Genomic DNA, 19,058 nt, shown 5'->3' with positions numbered 1-19,058 from the left:
GCAATTCAGCTGCTGCAACGTTCAATGCCACTTACTGTTGGACACATCAAGAATGCAGAATAGAGGATTCCCATATTCATACTACTAGCCTGTATTCAAGCATACTACTTACTAAACATAAAATAAACTTAACACTGAACTGCACATATCTTTGTAGAGATAGCATCAATGTTAAAAACTGCACTGCTAAGCTAACTTGTATCATGTGGCACATATAGAAAAAAACAAAAAAGGTCACTCACACTCTTTTTCTTCATCCAGAGCAAAGACACGATGGCTATTGGTGCACCCCACACCCCTTCTTCCCAAGCCTACATAGTGTCCACACTTAGATTCACACGGGTTCAGACCCAGCTCAATTGCATTACAGCACACATTACTATCAAAAACATCCACTCCCTGGTCCATCAAATATCATTCTCATTGTCCAGAGCCCGAAGTGAGGCGTTTCTGCTTCTGACATACCACACTTACGGTGACACTGTTAACCGTAAAGAAATTACTTCAACAGCTATCACTAAGTTCTGTGGTCACCTGCAACCTGATAAAGTGTGTCGTATGGCATCACACAAAACTAACACAAGGTTTCCCTTCCTACTAAACAAGACTCCCTGCTTAAGTTTCTTCAGACTCTAGAGACGAAATGCAAAAATTTGGTGTGAACAGTGCGTACTCAACATTCTGCAGCAACAACTACATAAGCATGCCATGCACATTCATTCGATGCTCACGCACGTAGTCCTTTCTTGTGAACTCTTTGGAGCAGACGCTACATGGAAAGCGCTGGCGGTTGTTTTCCAAATGGCGCTGCATATGCCGCCTCAGGCTGCTGCTGTTGTAGAATGTTCGCTGACACAGTCGGCATCGTGGTGTCTTGCTTCGTGGAGCCACCATTGTGCCAGTTTGGTTCAGGTAGTCTGCAAAGAATTATTAAGTTGTTGCCACAGAGGAGATGAGCAATAAACTAGAACGTCTGACCACCAGAGACAAGCATCACTTTTTTTCACAGAAGCTACTGCCTGGCAACAAAGGTGCCATGGGATTTGTGAGATAAATTATCGGTAAGTCATGTCTTTGCAATCTGGTATTTATTTACAATCAACACTTAAGTCTGATGCAGCAAGCTGCCAGGCACTTTCATCACTGTACATATACTAAGTACTGTACAGGAACTAAGCAATCACCATGTCAAGCAGCAGAATATTAAGCAAAGCAGCAATACCCGAGTAAACAACATATGCATTCAGCAAAAATTGCAGTTACAAGCCCAAAACCTTTATGGGCACCATCCTGACCAAGAAGGTAAATCACACAACCTGCACAAACCCACAAATTGAAAATAAGTCAGGCAGCTTTATTATATGCAAAGTGAAACACTATATTTAGGAAAGGCAGCCCTACAAAGGCAGCTTGCAACAGGATGCCAGCATTGAAAATGCAGTGCCAAAGCTACACGATATTGCCACACATAAGCTGGAAACAGAGCACAAATACAAGAAGACTTTGTCCCCCAAATCCAGTCACAGGCATTTACAGATCACCCCATGTTCCAGCAAGACTGCATATTCAACTTTAAAAGAAAAGTGCTCAGGTCATGTACAAAGCTTTCAATTACTCTACTTCCATGAAAACAAAATAAAACTCTGTTAGTCTTTCACTAATGGCACGGCAGCACAGTTACAGTCCCAACTGCATCTTAAAATCCTATCCATTATACAATCCACTGTAAAGGCAAGGAGGTAAGCAGTTACCAGAACAACCCCCCTATAAAATATGGCACACAAACAAAGCATTTTGTACTACAGGTAAAAAAGTGACCCATAAATGTCAATGTCAATGCAAAAAAAGGTTTTCGCTGCGCTACATTCAGTGACATTAAAAGTTGTAAACACACAAGTGCCCAGCTGTCTGCTATCAAAAAAACATTTTGTAAGATAAGACTTCAAACAAGCCAAGTTTTTAAACACAACAAGCACACTTTAGGAATGGCCGACAGCCATCCAGGAAGAAGACTTGGTGATGCCTTCTATTCTGCTGGTGCAATGCAAACTGAATTTGTCCAAACTTAAAATCAATTTAAACTTTCAGACAATCCAAGTGTAGTATGTTTCATGTCACTTCAAATCAGTCAAGACTTTCATAAAAAATTTTTTAATTTACAGCTTGAAAACAATGGGCTAGTTTTGCAATACAACAGAAGTCCCTGCTCACCCCGTATGTTCGACCACATTCATACCAGCACCTGTTACCGCAACAATGACGACATGATTCAAATCGACTGGCTACATGCAGCATAAATATATTTTCCTTGTGCTCCTGCCATAGCTGGCCCTTGTGCCATTAAAAATCATGTATTATCACATGCAGTACAGAGCGAATACAACAACTGTATTCATTTAGTCCCACTGTAGCAGCTGTTGACAACTAATGATTGCTTGCTATTGCTTGATGTTGCCAACGCCTGCTCAGAAGCAGTTTTTTAAAGGCTCTCAAAATCTTGCTAATTCCTCTCATAAAGCAAATTACAGCTCAGCAGTAAATAATATTGTAAAACAGTACAAGAAATAAGGCGCATAGAACGGGAAACAGATAACAGCTCCAAACTCAGCACTATTATATGCCACTTTTTATGGCCTACCCTCTCTGCTGCTTTTACACTTGCAGTTATCAGTCAACCTGCTCAATAAGTATTTTTTCTCAGCTCATTTCCTAGGAAATGCAGTGAAATCATTTGCCATATTATTCCTGTAGTCCCGAGCGGCTTATCATTGACAGTGTTCACATACAGCAGCATCAATGCAGGCTGCATCTCTATAACATGCAACTTTACGCAGTAGTCGTCCATTTCTCACGTTTTAGCCACGGATGTCTAGATCAGACATGCAAATAGAGGTGTAAGCGTGGACCTCAAATCCAGGCATATCTCGTCATTGCAAATCCAAAACATAAAAACATCAATTGTAGACGGAGCCACTTGTACAGCTGTCACCAATTCAGGAACACCTGCCAAGCAGCACAACGTCAATCAGTGCTGGGCAAGCCATGTACATTGAGGCGATGCATTTTGGCGTAATGCTTTCTGGAGAAGCACTTCAGGCAGATGTCGCAGCGATACTTTGGTGCATCAAGGGGTGAGTGCAGAGCCATGTGCCTCTTCATGGTTCCTCGGGTAGAGAACACCACTAAACAAATTGGACAACAGCGTCGCGCTTCTGACGACTGCTCGCTGTCTGCAACAAAATAGGACAGAAAGAAGGCTTGATGTGGCATGTGACCGTGCTAAAGGCAGCACGCTCTCCCTTTGTGGAATGCCACTCTCATTCTAAGCCAACGAAGACAAAGTGAATTAAGCAACCGAATTCTGAATGTGGTACCTGCATGCCATGTAGGTGATGCTGCTATGACATCATACAGAAAAAAACAAAGATCCAAGACTTTAGCAAAACGTCAGGCTCATGAAGCCTCTTTTTAACTGTGCACCCACTTTCAAGCACCATGCTCAATCTCTTTGCTAAAGCTTGGCACAAATGCTATGTCATAATGTCATCAAAGAGAGAAATCACAGCAGCTCCACTGTTGATATTCAGTACACCACATCAGAGCCAATAGATCAGCATAACAATACCACTCAACCTTTATTTACATAAACCTTAAAGTCAGCGCAAATCTAGTCATAAAGGTTTTTTTTTTTTTTTGCACCTACTTGGGTCCATCAAAAAGCTCCTTCCCAGTTATGCTATATGGAAGCCATTATAGATGCTTGGTTAATACAAGCAGCGACTTAATTCTTGCTACTGCTCTCAATCAAAGCATCACATTCAGTACTGAGATTATCCAATGCTTTCCTGATTATGCACTTGTCTAGAGGAAAACACATGAAGCCCAAACGTCATTAGGTGTGGGCATGCCTACTGCTGCCAGTTTTGACAGGAAAGCATATGGGGGTAAACAAAAATGGAGCACAAGAGCAAAAGAAGCAGCAGTGGCACTAGACTTGCGCACTTGGGGTATACAATTAAATATTACTACAGGTTATAACTGGCCTTCCTGTGTTACCCTTTACCCAATCAGCTAAATACAATGCTTAATGCCAGTTTCCAGGCAGTACCATATCCCTCAAATGCTTGTATATGTCATATGCAGTCCATAAAAATAACATAACAGCATTTTTACTAGAGCACTACAACATGTCGCCAGGTTTTATCTTATAAAGGACTAGACATCTCATTTTAGTTGCATGTTTTTTTCTCTGTATTGATGTGTAAGAAATTATAATACATGTAGCACCACGTGGTTCTTGCCTATGACTGCTAAAAAATTTTTTGTCCAACCAATGATTTAGAGGAATCCCCCAAGGTGGAGCGGATTTGTATTGTAATTGGGAAGTAATTACTCATTAGCATCCACCCAAGCGCAGCCACACGGCTACAAAGGAAAGCTATACAGCTTCCACAAAGACTCCATAGTTAAAAAAAATTCGTCTTGGTCCGGGGTTCGAACCCAGGACCGCCGCCTCACCAGGGCAGTCGCTCTACCAACTGAGCTAACTGGGATAGCTAGCATATGGTAGGGCGAGTGAATTGATCAATAAATCGAAGTGGGAATGGTGCTGATCCAATGATTTAGGGGAATCCCCCTAAGGCGTAGCAGATTTGTAATAAGGGAGTAATTACTCATTAGCATCCATGCAAGCGTAGCCATATGGCTACAAAGAAACGCTATACAGCTTCCACAGAAATTTCACAGTAAAAGAAAAACTCGTCCTGGTTTGGGGATTGAGCCCGGGACCACTTCGTCACCGGAACAGCCGCTTTACCAACTGAGCTAACCAGGATGGCTAGCGTATGGCAGGGAAAGAGCGAATTTCCTTTGTAGCTGTATGGCTGTGCTTGGATGGATGCTAATGAGCAATTACTCCCTTATAAAAAAAATTCGTAATTGAATTTCTCCTCTCATGACGTTTCGGTTTCTTCAACCAAGCAATAGCTGCGACGTGCAAGGCTGTTTGGGTCACATGAGGCATGATAAAAACTGCAATCACCAACGCATAGCTTTAATTCGCTACAATGCTCAAGCAAGCCTGCTTCAAGAGTTGGAATGACAACGTATGAGGAGCATTATCATTCCTTATGTGACCTAAACAAACCTTATGTGTCGCAGCCATCATTCAGTAGTTAAAACCAAAACCAAACCGAGTATGACGGAAAGCTGTCTGGCCGGGGGGATACATTAAAAAAAACAGATACAACGACCAGTAAATTGAAATTTGAAGTTGACGTTTCGGCACCTAGAACGGGTGCGTTGTTCACAATCTCGGCGCCGAAATGTCAACTTCAACTTTCTTTTTCAAAATCAAAACAGTATCAAAAAGTAATTCAATTATAAATTATTTAGAGATCACAGGAAAATACAAGGGGGTGATCCATGTATACTAATGTCTGACGCAGGATTTCAAGGAAGAAAACACGCAAGCAAAAATTTGGTGTCTATAGCCCCTTAACTTTTCATTTACAGAAGTGCACTTTTTTTGTAGTAAAATAATTTTATTGAAATTCAATGCACTTTTTGCATCAAACTATTACATACCGGTTTTTGAAGGCTTTCAGGATCCAGAACATACAAAACTGCAACAATAATGCAGCATGAACTTTGACTGGCTTAACAACGTGTTAAATGATTAGGCTTGCAAAGGATTATTAAAGCACTGTGTGATTAGTGTTGTAGGCTAGTACACAGCTGCACTGCACTATGCTTTAATGCTTTAACATAAAACTTAAACCACATAAACCACTACAGTACTTGCAATAGACACAACTGTACTCCGCTTCATACATAGCAGGCAACACTGCCAAAGCCAGTACGCCTGTTTGCGCAGGCTAAGTCCGAACCAAAAAGTAGTTCGCCATACAACCAAAGTGAACACGTGCCTATTTCGTTGTGGCAAATCTTAAGTGCAGTGGCGCAGCCTCCTGGAGTTTGTTCTACCTCCTGTCGCACTTTTGACCTCCAACTCATCGAGATTTCAAGAACGAAGAACGACATGTGGCTGGTACAGCGAATCGCTCTGACTCCATCCACACCTAAAAAGCAGTTCACACTCGGTGAAAATTATAAGTCAGAGGGCACGAACACTGAGCGCCTCACAGCTTCGACTGTGATTCCCAATGCTAGCACTACATTTTAAACCGGTCTTTGTTTTCGTCCAAACACATACCGAGGTCTCGTGTTAAGAACGAATGATACATGATGGAGTAATATGGTTTCCCGGGCAGAGTTTGCCCGGGAAATCGTATTAGATAGCATATGTGTTATATAGCCGTACCTGCCAACATGAAGGCTTTCAAATTCGTAAAACCTTCTGAACCGGGTTGAGGGGGGGGAGGGTGTAGCCAGTACACAATTTTTTTAGAAAAATGTTGCTTCTTTGCATCGCTTCTTTCAGCGTAAGATGCGATAGTGCTAGAGCTTTCTCACGCGTGGCGTCGCAAGCAAGGAAACGCACAAACAGCAAACAGCACGAGACAAGCACGGAAATTCGGCGTACTGGAAGAACGGAAAATGGACAAATAAACTAAATGTATGCGGCAACGTAATCGCCGTTCTAAATGGCATGCAGCTTGGCTGACTGACTGATAAACGCAGCCGATAGCCGCTGCCGCTCCGTGCTGGCGACGAAGCTTCGAAAATGAAACTACGCGGCCAGACTGTCTATCGGCCTATAGCTGGGGCCTACCGATCATAAAACACCTGTAGCTGTGTGCATACCAGAGGGGCACCGGCAGCAATGTAACAAGCAATTCAGGCCTGGAGACGAATACATGGGCGATCGGTTTGTCGGGTACATCATACCGCAACAGGGCACCATTTAGGAAGCCGGTCCAAATTGACCGATGCCAGCCCCTAGGCGTACAAATAAACGAGCACCGGAGGCCATAGTCTTACACGGGCATTTGGCGGGACTATGGCGATAGCCCGGATTATCTGAATGAAAGGGGGTTGAGAAGTAAGAATAAACATTTAATTGGGTCGAATTAACAATGTTTTAAAACTGTACAATGTTTCAGCTGCTTCTGCTGCTAATTTCACTAATGGTTTATATTCCTCTCTCGTGGCGGTGCAAAGTACCATGGGCAACGGTGTGATTTTTTTACAAAATTTCAAATGTTTTTAGCAAATAAAGTTTATTTTCCATAAAATTTGAGGCAATATTCATAACAGTCCAAATTCGTACATTTTACGAAAAATTCGGAAGAGTTGGCAGGTATGTGTATAGCATGTGTTGCACAGTGTTGCCTGTTATGTACGAAATGAAGTATAGCAGCTTAGCTTCTCTATCATTTGCTCCCTCAAGGAAAACAAAACCTCAGACTGGCCACATATGGCTGCACTCGCCTGCAGGACTAGATATGCCGTGAGCTAAAATATCTCCACAAGTCTCCAAATTCATGATGGCTGGTCATGAGTGAGACTAAAATACTTGTGTTAACTATAATCACCTCCATAAATGATTTAAAAACTCTGCACTGCTAGACAAGTAAACATGCAAAACCAAACATCCTCAGGCATAGATATCAAGCCGAGGTCTTGTGTCTGGCATTGCTGAATGTTTGCAATTTGGCAACAGATAAAACCTATACATGCAGCAACTACTTAATGAAAACAATGATAGAGAAATAGATACATTTCGCTATTGTTTAGCCTTATTCAGGTTTCCCAGCAAACTGCCTCACCACAGAATAACATTACCTGCAGCATAAGAATGATTTAAACATTTCCTGGATACAACAGCACTGAACTGTGCAGCACAGGCCTATTGTCTACAAAGGTAACTTTCAAGTCAAGTTACAGAACAGACACCAAAATTTTAATTGCATCGTGTTATTTGGAATAGTGAAGACTGACTCATAATTACCACATGAAACAGCAATATTCATTAACTACCTCTGACAGACTTGTTTACATATGTGGCCTTCTTTTTTTTTAAGATTTTCAAACCAAGCAGCAGAGTGACATCACAAGGCAAGTGGAGAAATTCTACATGCCACCCAAAATGCACTGGACTTAAATATGAGCAGATTATGGTTCAGACTGCGATAAGAAGCATTCAGTCTGATAACTCGGTTCTTTATGAATGTTCAGTCAGAACCAGACCTACTGCCACAAGCCTGCAATGCTACACTGAGAAGCTGTCTTGAGAAATAAAAACTGATAGCAGAAAAAACTTGAAAATAACATCCACAGCATGTATGGGCATTCAACAGTGTGATATTTCCTTCATCGCAAAAGAAATTTGAAAGTATGGTGCGAGTAACACTTTTAGAAGGAAAAAAGCATATGTGAAGAACCTCTTTCACATGGAATATGACAGAGTCTTTCCTCCCAAGCCATATGCAGCAGTCTTAAGAAAATGCAGCACCTCAACACTGCACAATGGAATGGGCATCGCTGTACACACAGTGAAGTTATTGCGGAGAGTATTTCACCGCCATTGTCACCGACTATGCTCCTAGGCTGAGCACAAAACACAGCAGTTCTTGAGAAACTGGGGAACTTGTAACAACATGGATGGCATACAAGACGGCGTGATGTCACCACTGCGACACCACTCCATGAGCCTGCTTCATGTGGCCCTTGAGGGTGTCCTTACGACCATACTTCCGTTGGCACAGTGAACAGGGAAAGTACTCCTGCACCGGATCATGAAGCTTGATGTGCCGCTTGAGATTGCTGTAGTTCTGGAAGGTCTTGTTGCACAGCCTGCACGCATATATAACCCTGCCCTGTCTGTTGATCACAGAGTCGTAACTAGCATCAAGAGCTGTCACTTCCAGTGGCCCAGGCTCTGTAAGAAATAGAACAGAAGTTGCTTTCAGCAAGAGCTGCTCTCAACTGCAAACACAAGGCAGACTTCTGCACTGGAGGGTGTGGGAACTCGCCAGGTGACTGTCCTCTAGTGTCAAGCTTCCCCACACAACCCTGTCACAACATCCCATCCAAGCCTAGCGCGAGTCGGTTATGGTAGAGTCAAAGACATCCAATTCACCAGCTGAAGTTACGGCCGAAGGTTCGCACGGACCAGAGCTGGGCGACGCCAATGCACTGATGCCAGATGGAGGAAGCTCACGAGATTCGATCCTGCGATACTGCAATCTGTAGATGAAGATCGGTGCCACATGTGGACATCCGCACGCTTCGAAAAACGAAATGATCATGTTTCCTGCTGTGCCGACATGGCGCACAGGCACCCTCCTTTATAACAGGGACACAACTGAAGAATGAAGGGGCAAATTCCCCTCAAAGGAACCCCTCCAGCCAATCGCGTCAACCAATTCTCCCCCTTGACCGATTCTCACCCTCCCTATCTGACTGACCCCCTTGTACCTGCTAGAGCGAAATCACAGGGAGTGGCAGATGAATGGGAAATAGCCAAATCAGATTAGCCACGGCGTCATGAAAAGTGGTAGACACCATTGGCTGGTGGGCCTCGTCTGAAGGCCATCTGCCGCTTCATTCTTATGTTGTATCCGACTATAGTTAGAGTAGCTAAGCAAGAAATGACGTTGGCTGTTGTGGGAGGGTTGTGCTGGCAAGCTCAACTTCAGGTGACAGTCGCCTGTCATGTCCCCACAAGGGCTTGCAATGACTTTTTCTGAATATATGACACATCATAAATAGCCTAAGCATTGTTCACAACAAACACAGACATGTGCTTTTATCACTCGCTAAACAGTATGACGAGTATATTTTACATTTAAGATATAGTTTCCACATGTAAGCAACAGGCTGGCCACAAACACGTTTAAGGGTGCAGGTGCAACCAACAAGCCTGTTCTACATGTTTCTTGCACCACACAATATATTTTATTTGTTTATCCATGCAAACAAATGCTGAAAATGGCACGTGCTGACTGTTCTGCACTACATACATATAAGGAACCACGTTATACACAGGGTAAAAAGTGAAAACCCACCAAGAATGGATTGCTGGTATGAGAGCTAACCACAATGAAATCTCAGATTATGTTATAAGCCTAACTGTATCCACTGAAAGGCAAGACCTCTCCCACACCTCTTCAATTAATCCTGTTTTGTACCAGCTGCAGCCACCTTATCTCTGAAAACTTCTCGATCCCATCTGTCCACCTGATTTCTCGCCGCCTCCTGCCACGCTTGTCCTCTCTTGGAATCCATTCCATTACCTTGAGGGACCACCAACAATCTTGCCTTCGGGTTGCAGGATATCAATAACTCATTTTCATTCTCAAATCCATTCTGCTCTCTTTGTCTCTTAATGTTGCACCTACCATTTTCCTTTCCAAAGCTTGCTGCATTGGCCTCAATTTAACTTCAGCCCTTTTCGTTGGCCTCCGTGTTTCTACCCATTAGGGGCGTGCTGGTTAAATGCAGCTGTTATATAAATTAAATTACCTGAGAGTGCTTGCCAATACACTGCATCTCTTTCTGATTCAACTAGTTATTGCACTCTAGTGGTGCGGGTCAGCGGATGCTACCTGTCCTATGTAGGTGTATTCCCCCAACAACTTCCAATGCTTCACTGCCTATTGCAAACTGTTGCTATCCCTTCATACCCATTTTAAGACCCACCATCCTAATTTGCCTATTTACGTCCTCCAATGTAGTTTGCAATTCGTCCCCCAAGTAACTTAGCAAGGCAATGTCATCAGCGAATCAGATCACTAAGGTATTCTCCATTAAATTTTATCCCCAAGTCTTCTCAACAAAGTTTGCTGAATACCTCCTGTAAACAAGCGATGAGTCCTGCTTAGACTAGGCATACAACACTAAACTCTGCCAGCCGAGCCTGCACTCCACATTCTTGTTGAATGCATGTGCTAAATGAAGCCAAGAGTGCTATGGGATCTTTGAAATATATGAAAAGAAATGTCAATGCCACTAAATACACTCCTTACATCACTGATAATTTTTAATTCAGAAAACTACAAACCAGAACACATCTCTAATATGAATGAGTACCATAAATCTCCTTTCAAGGCTACCACACTACTATCAGCATTAGGCAAAGAATGTACACATTTCTACGAAAAAAGAAAAAAAACTAAGCATCAGTTCATAAACTATGTTGTTGCCACAGACAAAATGCAAACCTTGTTTTAAAAATTGCTTTAGAACAAGTGATACCAGAAATTAACCATAATTACAATTAAATAGCAATAAAATTAGTGAAATGTTGCAAAACCAGTAATGGTAACTACCCCTATACATCTACACAGTTTAATGCACCATCAAAGGAACCCAGATATGAAAAACCACAAAGTGAAATAAACAAGAACAAAAATGCACAATTTCTGCATGTCAATAAGTAAAGATAGGCCCACATTTTACAGGAGCTACAGATGCTTAAATTACAGCATTAATTTAACATTCAAAAGCGCACTTAAGATATTTCATACATAGTTTCTTTGCTGCTAGGAACTTTTCAGATTACTGGACCACATTTGGCTGCTCTAATGGGCATTCATTTACATCTGCCCTGTAGGGAAATGTCTCCGGTGCAGACATATGCCCTTCCTGCACGAGAAGCATGTCATCCGCAACACTTTTACAGAAACCTGCAAGTTTCAAGGGGCTGCATTATAATAAACGCTGTTGCTTGGTCAGGCTGGGTCACAACAGCTTAGATGTCACAACATGGGCCAATGGTTAAGCCGACATGCTCAAGCCATTATGAAAATGACAATATAATCTTGCATCAGGGTGTTTATTCCTTCAAGTGATAAAAAAATAAAGCCTATCAAACACAGCTGAAACGTATAACTGCATTCAGCAGCTTAATTTATTGGATGCAGCCATAACTGAAATTCCCTTTAGCATCCTTTCGAGCAATATGCTGACTCCAAATATTAATATCTGTCATTTTCTTATTACATGACGATAAAAGAAAATCTGAACTTGGTCTTCTTTACCGTTTAAATTTAAACAATATTTTGCTCAAAGAACAAGTAAAGAAATAAAAGAGCAAGAAAAGAACAGAGAACTGCACTGTCACCATTTCAAGCTACCAAGAACCAACTTTTCACAAAACCCTTTATAAATAAGCTTCCCTACAAAGAAAAACCCTAGCACAAAGACAATGCGACTTGTTCGCAGCGCAAAGGAAAAATTAGATGCAGTGCTACCGTTTTGCAGTAGCAAGCAGCTATGCACATAGTCCTTGCATGCGCTAGAACATGTGGAGTGGCTTGTCAGCATCCTCGATAAAGGGTTAAGCACGCCCAGGACAAGGTGGTCAGTAGCAGGTGTGTATAGAAGGACACACATTGGCCTGCCACAAGACAATGACTGTACTGAACTTCAATATTTACCTCAAGAACAAACTGTGCTGCCACAATAAAGCAGTTTTCACTTTGTAGGACAGAACATAGAATTCCTCCAAATTTCTCTCCTCTTCCCCTCCCTTCATCATTTCCCTCACAAGCACTGCAAGTGACCATCCTAAGGCAGCTAGTTCTATGTATTCCCTTCCCACATGACCTCCTCCTCCTTCTGAGCAGGGAAATGCACTTACAAGTTTGGCAAGGACCCCGTAATATGAATTAATTTATTGCTATTTTTCTAATCTATAAATACTTTTTCTTCTTGCTAGCATCATGTAACACATCACTCCATAATTATAACAAAAGGTGCGGCATAGACGCACCAGAGCCTATGTTATGCTGATTATGTGATCTGCCTACAACAATATCATGAAGCTGATCTCTGTCGCTACTGCCACCAGAGGGGGGGGTGACTAATTGAAGTTAATAAAAACATGTGTCACATATTAGATCACATGAGCCAGACTGTCGCATTAAAAATGCACCTGTCTCCTGAAGCGTCACCAGGTCAGCACCAGCTCTGTCGCTGGTGAAGGAAGAATACGATGTGTGTGGACAAACATTAAAGAATAACCAGCAATCTGCATGAAAGACCACCATACATGAAAAATAAAATATATACTCGTGAAAGTAAAAAAACAGCAAGGTGCAGAGTGCTGCAGGGTGATTTTTCAGCATGCACACAGAGCAACTATGGCACAAAGATTGTCACATTTTTTTTGTGATCCTTCAAACCATGCAGCTGCATAGGCACAGCCTGTACTTTCCGAGGGCTCCAGCTGTATACCTGGCAGGACAGAAAAGCAGTGAAAATTAGACAATAAAGCAGAGTAAATGTGCACACAATTACAGTAAAAGAGCAGCAGTATGCAAAGCTGCACTTTAAAAAATTGATCAAAATAAGGCACAGATCACATCAACTAGAACACCAGGAGCTGTCAAGAGCTCCCCCATTCTTTTTTTCGCTGTCTCATATTGGGTCGAAAGTGCGGCTGTGAATGAAAAGTGCAAACTAGGCCTTGCTGTTAAGCATCTTAGAAAGAAATAAGGCACCAAAGGTGAGACAAGAGCAATTGATAAATGATAAACTGCAGGAAGTGGAGGCGTGTATGATAGGAGACAAAAACAGGAACAGAATAGAGCACAAGCATGAACACACATCCCCTCCCCAACTTGTTTATCTTTGATGTTATATCTCTTAATCTTAAATGCTGTTTCTTTCTAGGATGAATGCTAAAGCAGCAATTTTTTTTTTTTTGTTCTGAATACAGTAAGAAAGGACCTTTTTACTGTTTACTTTCTTTTACACTTGGCTTTCAAACTTCGATGCTTCATTGACAGTTGAGCTTCATGACAGAAGGCCTCCCCTTTTAGAATGCCTCGATTACAAGTAAAACACAATTTTTTAATTTTCACACTCTGGTCATGCTTCCCCCAAAAAAATGGTCAAACCCATTCTCTTATTGAAAGGAAAAAGTTCACTAGTGTGTGCAAATAAACTCACAAAAATTTGCAGCCAACCCGGACCTACTGCAGAAATATTTTTGAAAAATTTAGTTGGTTTGAGCGACTAAGGCTATCAAGCTATCAGGGGTGGTATAGTGTAGCGTTCCGGATGATTTCGACCACTCAAGCTTCTTTAACGTGCACTGATATCCCACAGTACACGGACACAGTACATGGGCGCAGTACATTTCACATGTAGAGATCAAACCAGTAGAGATCAAACCCACGTCTTTTGAGTCAGCAGGCGAACGCGATAACCACTCAGCCACCACAGCGGCATTTTTTTTTAATTTGCTCGTTATAAACTTTTTAATCTTCATGACTCCAACACAGTTGACCTCAGCTTATGAGTTCGAAAGAAGTAACAATCTCGCCACAGAACACAAATTTTGGCCTCACTGTAACATATGCTACTTCAATAACTGACCGAAATTTTTATTTGTTCAAAAAAAAAGAAGAAAGCTTGAAAAAGAAAGGGCGGAGGTGGTAACTTCACATCTCCAAGGCCCGTTCCACACGACAGACAGCAAGGGTATGCAACGCAATGAGCCTTGCCATGTCTTTATGCAAAACAAAAAGTGCTGCGTAATGACACCATGTGCCACAATGATGAAATAAAGGGCCATTTGCCAATCTTTTGCAACCAGGAAAGCCCTGAGCATGGTGTTGCTAATGCTAATATTTGAGATTCTTGAGCATGAAGGCAATTAAGACAAGGAGGCTATCATAGACCATTTGTTTACTTGACCTAGGATAAAAAATTCTCTAAAACTTCAACCTAGCAGAATGCCGTTTTCATGATACTGTGCATTTCATACAGCAGCTTTGACACTGGAAAAACATTCTCCTTGTGCAAATGTAAAGACCAACAATCTTTCATGGCCACAGAAACGCTGAGAATGCAGATGGTAGCATACTAAATATCAACCAAGGTTAGAATAATGAATATGTGAGGAGTCTAAAATAAACATTTTTTTGAGTTACCCACTATTTACTGTCCACTATGTCCTGCAAGGTAGAAATAAACACGAGAAAAAAAAGTAAAAAATTGGGATTGCTTTTTGGATGACCCCATTTTCCTCTCTATTATGGCCTCAAAACACAGCACTCCATTTTTATAGCTCAAATTTTGAAGAACATAGCCCAGAAACAAAGGGCTTTAATTATGCACTAAAGTAGCATCTGAGCCAGGAGAGACATCAGAGTAAGCAGCCAAAGCTGCTGCAGAGGTTCTTATGCCGAAACAAAGACCTACCACTAGGTAAGCCACATTTCAGCATCAATTTACATCGCGAAGCTCGAGACTACTGCCCCCATTGCCACCATCTTTAAACAAAAAATTAGGAGAAAAAAAGAAGTACAATGAATGTCTACTGATGTTAAGCTCACTATGTATCACACTGAACAAGACGGTTAGCTTGAATATGACTAAAAATGGCAAATCACAGATATTCAGAAAGCCTTACACACAAGCTGGGTGTGCTGCTTCTGTTCTGAAAAAAAAAAAAAAAAAATTAATGTATGCTTTTTTATTCCCAGAAAAGATCTATGAAACCTTGAAAAGCTCAGAGCATGCTATGGTATGTAGGGTCCAACATCCCAAAGTTTCACATGGGCTATAAAACACGCCACAGTGGAGGGCTTCAAATTAAATTTGATCACCTTGGGTTCTCAAACATGTACTAACATCAAGGCAGGCAATGAAATGAATCCCTGGCACAGCTCACGTGGTCTTACTCAGATATGAGAGATGCAACAAAAAAAAGAAATTCATATATTTGCAGTCAGACAGAACTCCACGTGATAAACTGCAGGTGAACCCCATCTTTCAATCACTCTGAACTTCTTCCTCTTTCCATCACTGAAAGAATAGGAAGCACTTCAGTGTTAGGGTCATATAAATACTGCCATGCCTCGTTAATATGGACACTTTGGCTCCCGAGCGAAGCTGTCAGAAATAATAAATCATCAAGAAAAATCAAATGTTTAGAAAAAAAAGCTTTTTTGATTAAGGTCTACTTCTGGGCATACTAGTGGGCACCAAAGTAGAAATAAAAGACTTTCTTTTGAGCTCCAAGTGCGTTATCCTAGTCACTATTACCCTTGCAATAATGTATGACACTCACAAGCACCAGTTGGTTGACGAGAAACCTGATAGCGCACCATGGCACGATGACATAACTCATACTATGGCTGCTCACATCCCACGAACCGCTAGTGCATATCTACACTCTGCCGGCTGATGACTGCTGAATGCCGATTTGAATGCAACAAAGGGTGCACACAGTTAACCTCCCAGTTCTGTTACCATTGGCCAGATTCATGCAATACAGCCAATGCTAAGATGCGTCGATTCAGCAATTTTGCACTGCAACGCATGAAACCAGAAAAAAAAGGGCCACCACTCAGACCTTAGTACTTTCACACCACTATTCACTGATGTCCTGCGCTTAAAACATGCAAAAGTAGAGATCTGGTTGGGGCAGTCGAGATTTTGTTCTTGTCGCTGTCCACATTAAGTTGACAAAAATACATGGGTCGCAATGGGCTCTGTGCATTTTCACCCTGTTTGTTGTCCGTACAGTGGGTTTATAAACTAACGAGGCGTGGTTTCTAGAAAAACTGTCCGTAATTCAAGCCGTCCATATTAGGGGAATAGTATTAGCGGGGAACGACTGTATAAAATGTGCACCAGTTAAACTCTGTATAATCAATATAACTGCACAAAAGATGTGGCCACACACTAGGAACAGAAATAAAGCACTGAGCTGCCAATTAAGCATTAGTCAAAGGAAGAAATATCTAGCAAAAAATGCACATGTATCAACAAAGTGCTCGCATACGTTGCAGCAGAACAAGGATGCGACAAAAATAGGCAGGCCAATGTCCCTACTTATCTAAATAACAGAACTAGCACTCAGTTGTGAGCACAAGGGTCACTAAAAAAATGTTATAAGAACGAGATTGTGGTCTCGCGTGTGTACCCAGCCCTCGATAAATCATGCACCCACTCAGCCGCTGAAAAACAAGGGGATACAGGTGTCAAGGCTGATGATGGAAGGCTATCATGTAAGCGCACTGTCAACCGAATAACAAAAACTAGCAGCCCATGTCAAATGTGGCCGAGTGTGCTATGCATGAAGAGACAGATCTGACTGCTGCCGGCACCCAGTTGCCATTTCATATCTACACAGGCTTTTCCACAACCTCCAGAATGTGGCTCAGCATTCCAATGTACAGGCAGTTTCCTGCACCCTTGAAGCGGGCAGTGTTTGTGCAGCTGTGACAAAAATATTCGAGAATTCATGTCGGCTTAACCATATGCATTGCACAGTTAAAAGGGAAGCTGAAGCACTTTTGAAAAAATTGAGTTCCATGCGGCATTTTATAGGTTTTAGTCTGCTGAAAAAGAATATCGCATTCGAAAGGGGCGGAAATAAATGCAAAAAGCTGTTTTTTGGAAGAAAACGGGCACCAGCGTCTCAGGGCGCTGAGCGAACGCCGCGAACACCCGCGATTGGCCGGGATCGTCGTGACGTCATCTAGAGGGTCTCCGGCCAGCACCGACTGTGTTGCTGCGTAGCGCGTTGCTTCAGCTGGCTTGAGAACTGCGTTTCACAAATTATGGATGCGTCGTTCACCAAAGCGCGGGCCGAAAAGCGGCAAGCAAAGCAGGACGGCCGGCAGGCTACCCGTGAATGGCCTCACTTCTGCCAGTTCCCCCTTTCTGCCATTCCCTCATTCAGCGCTTCCGGAAGCGAAGAAGGCGTGTCGGCAGCAGGATTTTAACAAGCGACTGCGGCTCATTTTGCGAACAGAATCGAGAAAAAATTTACACACATGATTTTTAATGTCCCTTCTTCCCAACCACAGAGTTTCATGCAATTTTTAAACCATTTCAGCTTCCCTTTAAACACAGATAGAGATCTGTATCCTGTGCATGGTGCGCGTAAATGACACAAATTCTGTACCAGCACAGAGAAAACACTTGCTGGGAGTTAATGGAGACTTCGCGGGTGTCCTGTGTGTGTGTAGCTTGGTGTTGTGTCTGTTTTTTACCGCTAAGAATATGATTCCTTTAAGTTAATGGAGGCATTTTTTATCGCAAAGAAAAACCCACATGTGTAAGCCAACCATGGACTTCTCTTTGCAAGCTCAAGTCCTGTTATTCTGGTAACGACTAGGGGCCTTTACCTCCTTCTTTTCATCTACTGCTTGTTCTGCTATTCCATAGGTTAACCCTTTGTTTATGCATGCAGCATTTTTTCTGCATATTTTTTTTTTCTCTGAATAACACTTGTTGCAAGTCAGCACTTGGTTTTTACACTTTGCATGTGTCCGTATTTTTTGCACAGTTATATAATTATATAGCTGTACCAACTTACCCATCTTAATGCGTTAAGTAAAATAATGGGTCGACAATGCTTGCAAGTAATAACTATGCATCATATCACAATGTCGGAGGCATATATATTACACCAAGCTGGATGTTAAACCAGACGTCAAAGAACATTGTTGCTCATGCAAGCTGATGCGGCAGCACAAAGAAATGAAAAGCGATTATTGAAATTTGTCATGCAGGAGAGATTAGATGAAGGGGTCAAAGTATCATTTTGAACGGGCTAAGTTGTTCCTCAGAGCCAGAAAGGAAAGGAGGTAATGATGAAAGTCAATCAAGCGCACCTGTTACAGTTAACAAACGCGTCGCTTTAAGGGGTCGGCGAATAATTTTTGACTGTGGGAGAATACCTGAAACGTAACCTTGGCTACCAGTGCAACTGGGCACTGCTGCATAGCTACTACGCCGCGAAGCTTAGCAAAGTCTCTTAGCACAAACATCGGCAAACGACACTCAGAAAACAATGGCGCAACGCCTGTCGATCGAGTGTCAGCAACGCCAGACAGTACCCGACACAGCACAGCATTCACACTCACACATTTACATTTACACATCAAACACAGTATCCGAACCCGAAGCGTCGATCACCGGTTGGCGGAAACGGTTGACAACCAGGGCGCCAGAGAGTAAAGGCCGTAAAGATCGTCTACGCACACACAACAGTGGTTTGACGAACACCTGCGGATATCAACATCGGCACATCGGCACGAAACGCTGGCACGCAGGCGCGGAGTTCAGCGCTTACAACGGGAATGCGGTTTTCGTGTGATCTCGAGCAGCACGCGCAAATCGAAAAC

General features: G+C 42.3%; 1 protein-coding gene across 1 annotated transcript in view; it reads right to left on the bottom strand.

Moving 5' to 3' along the window:
* Window positions 1-5,534: 5,534 nt before the first annotated feature.
* Window positions 5,535-19,058, bottom strand: part of LOC144126116 (uncharacterized) — a 208,794-nt gene continuing 195,270 nt past the window's right edge. The window contains exon 5 of the mRNA XM_077660072.1: window positions 5,535-8,842. Coding sequence (XP_077516198.1) covers window positions 8,589-8,842 — 254 coding nt within the window. The 3' untranslated portion in view covers window positions 5,535-8,588. The remainder of the gene's footprint in view (window positions 8,843-19,058) is intronic.

Source organism: Amblyomma americanum, chromosome 3, assembly GCF_052857255.1.
Source record: "Amblyomma americanum isolate KBUSLIRL-KWMA chromosome 3, ASM5285725v1, whole genome shotgun sequence".
In the NCBI taxonomy this organism is placed as follows: domain Eukaryota; kingdom Metazoa; phylum Arthropoda; class Arachnida; order Ixodida; family Ixodidae; genus Amblyomma; species Amblyomma americanum.
The sequence above is the reverse complement of the archived record's forward strand: the minus strand, read 5'-3'. Positions and strand labels throughout refer to the sequence as shown.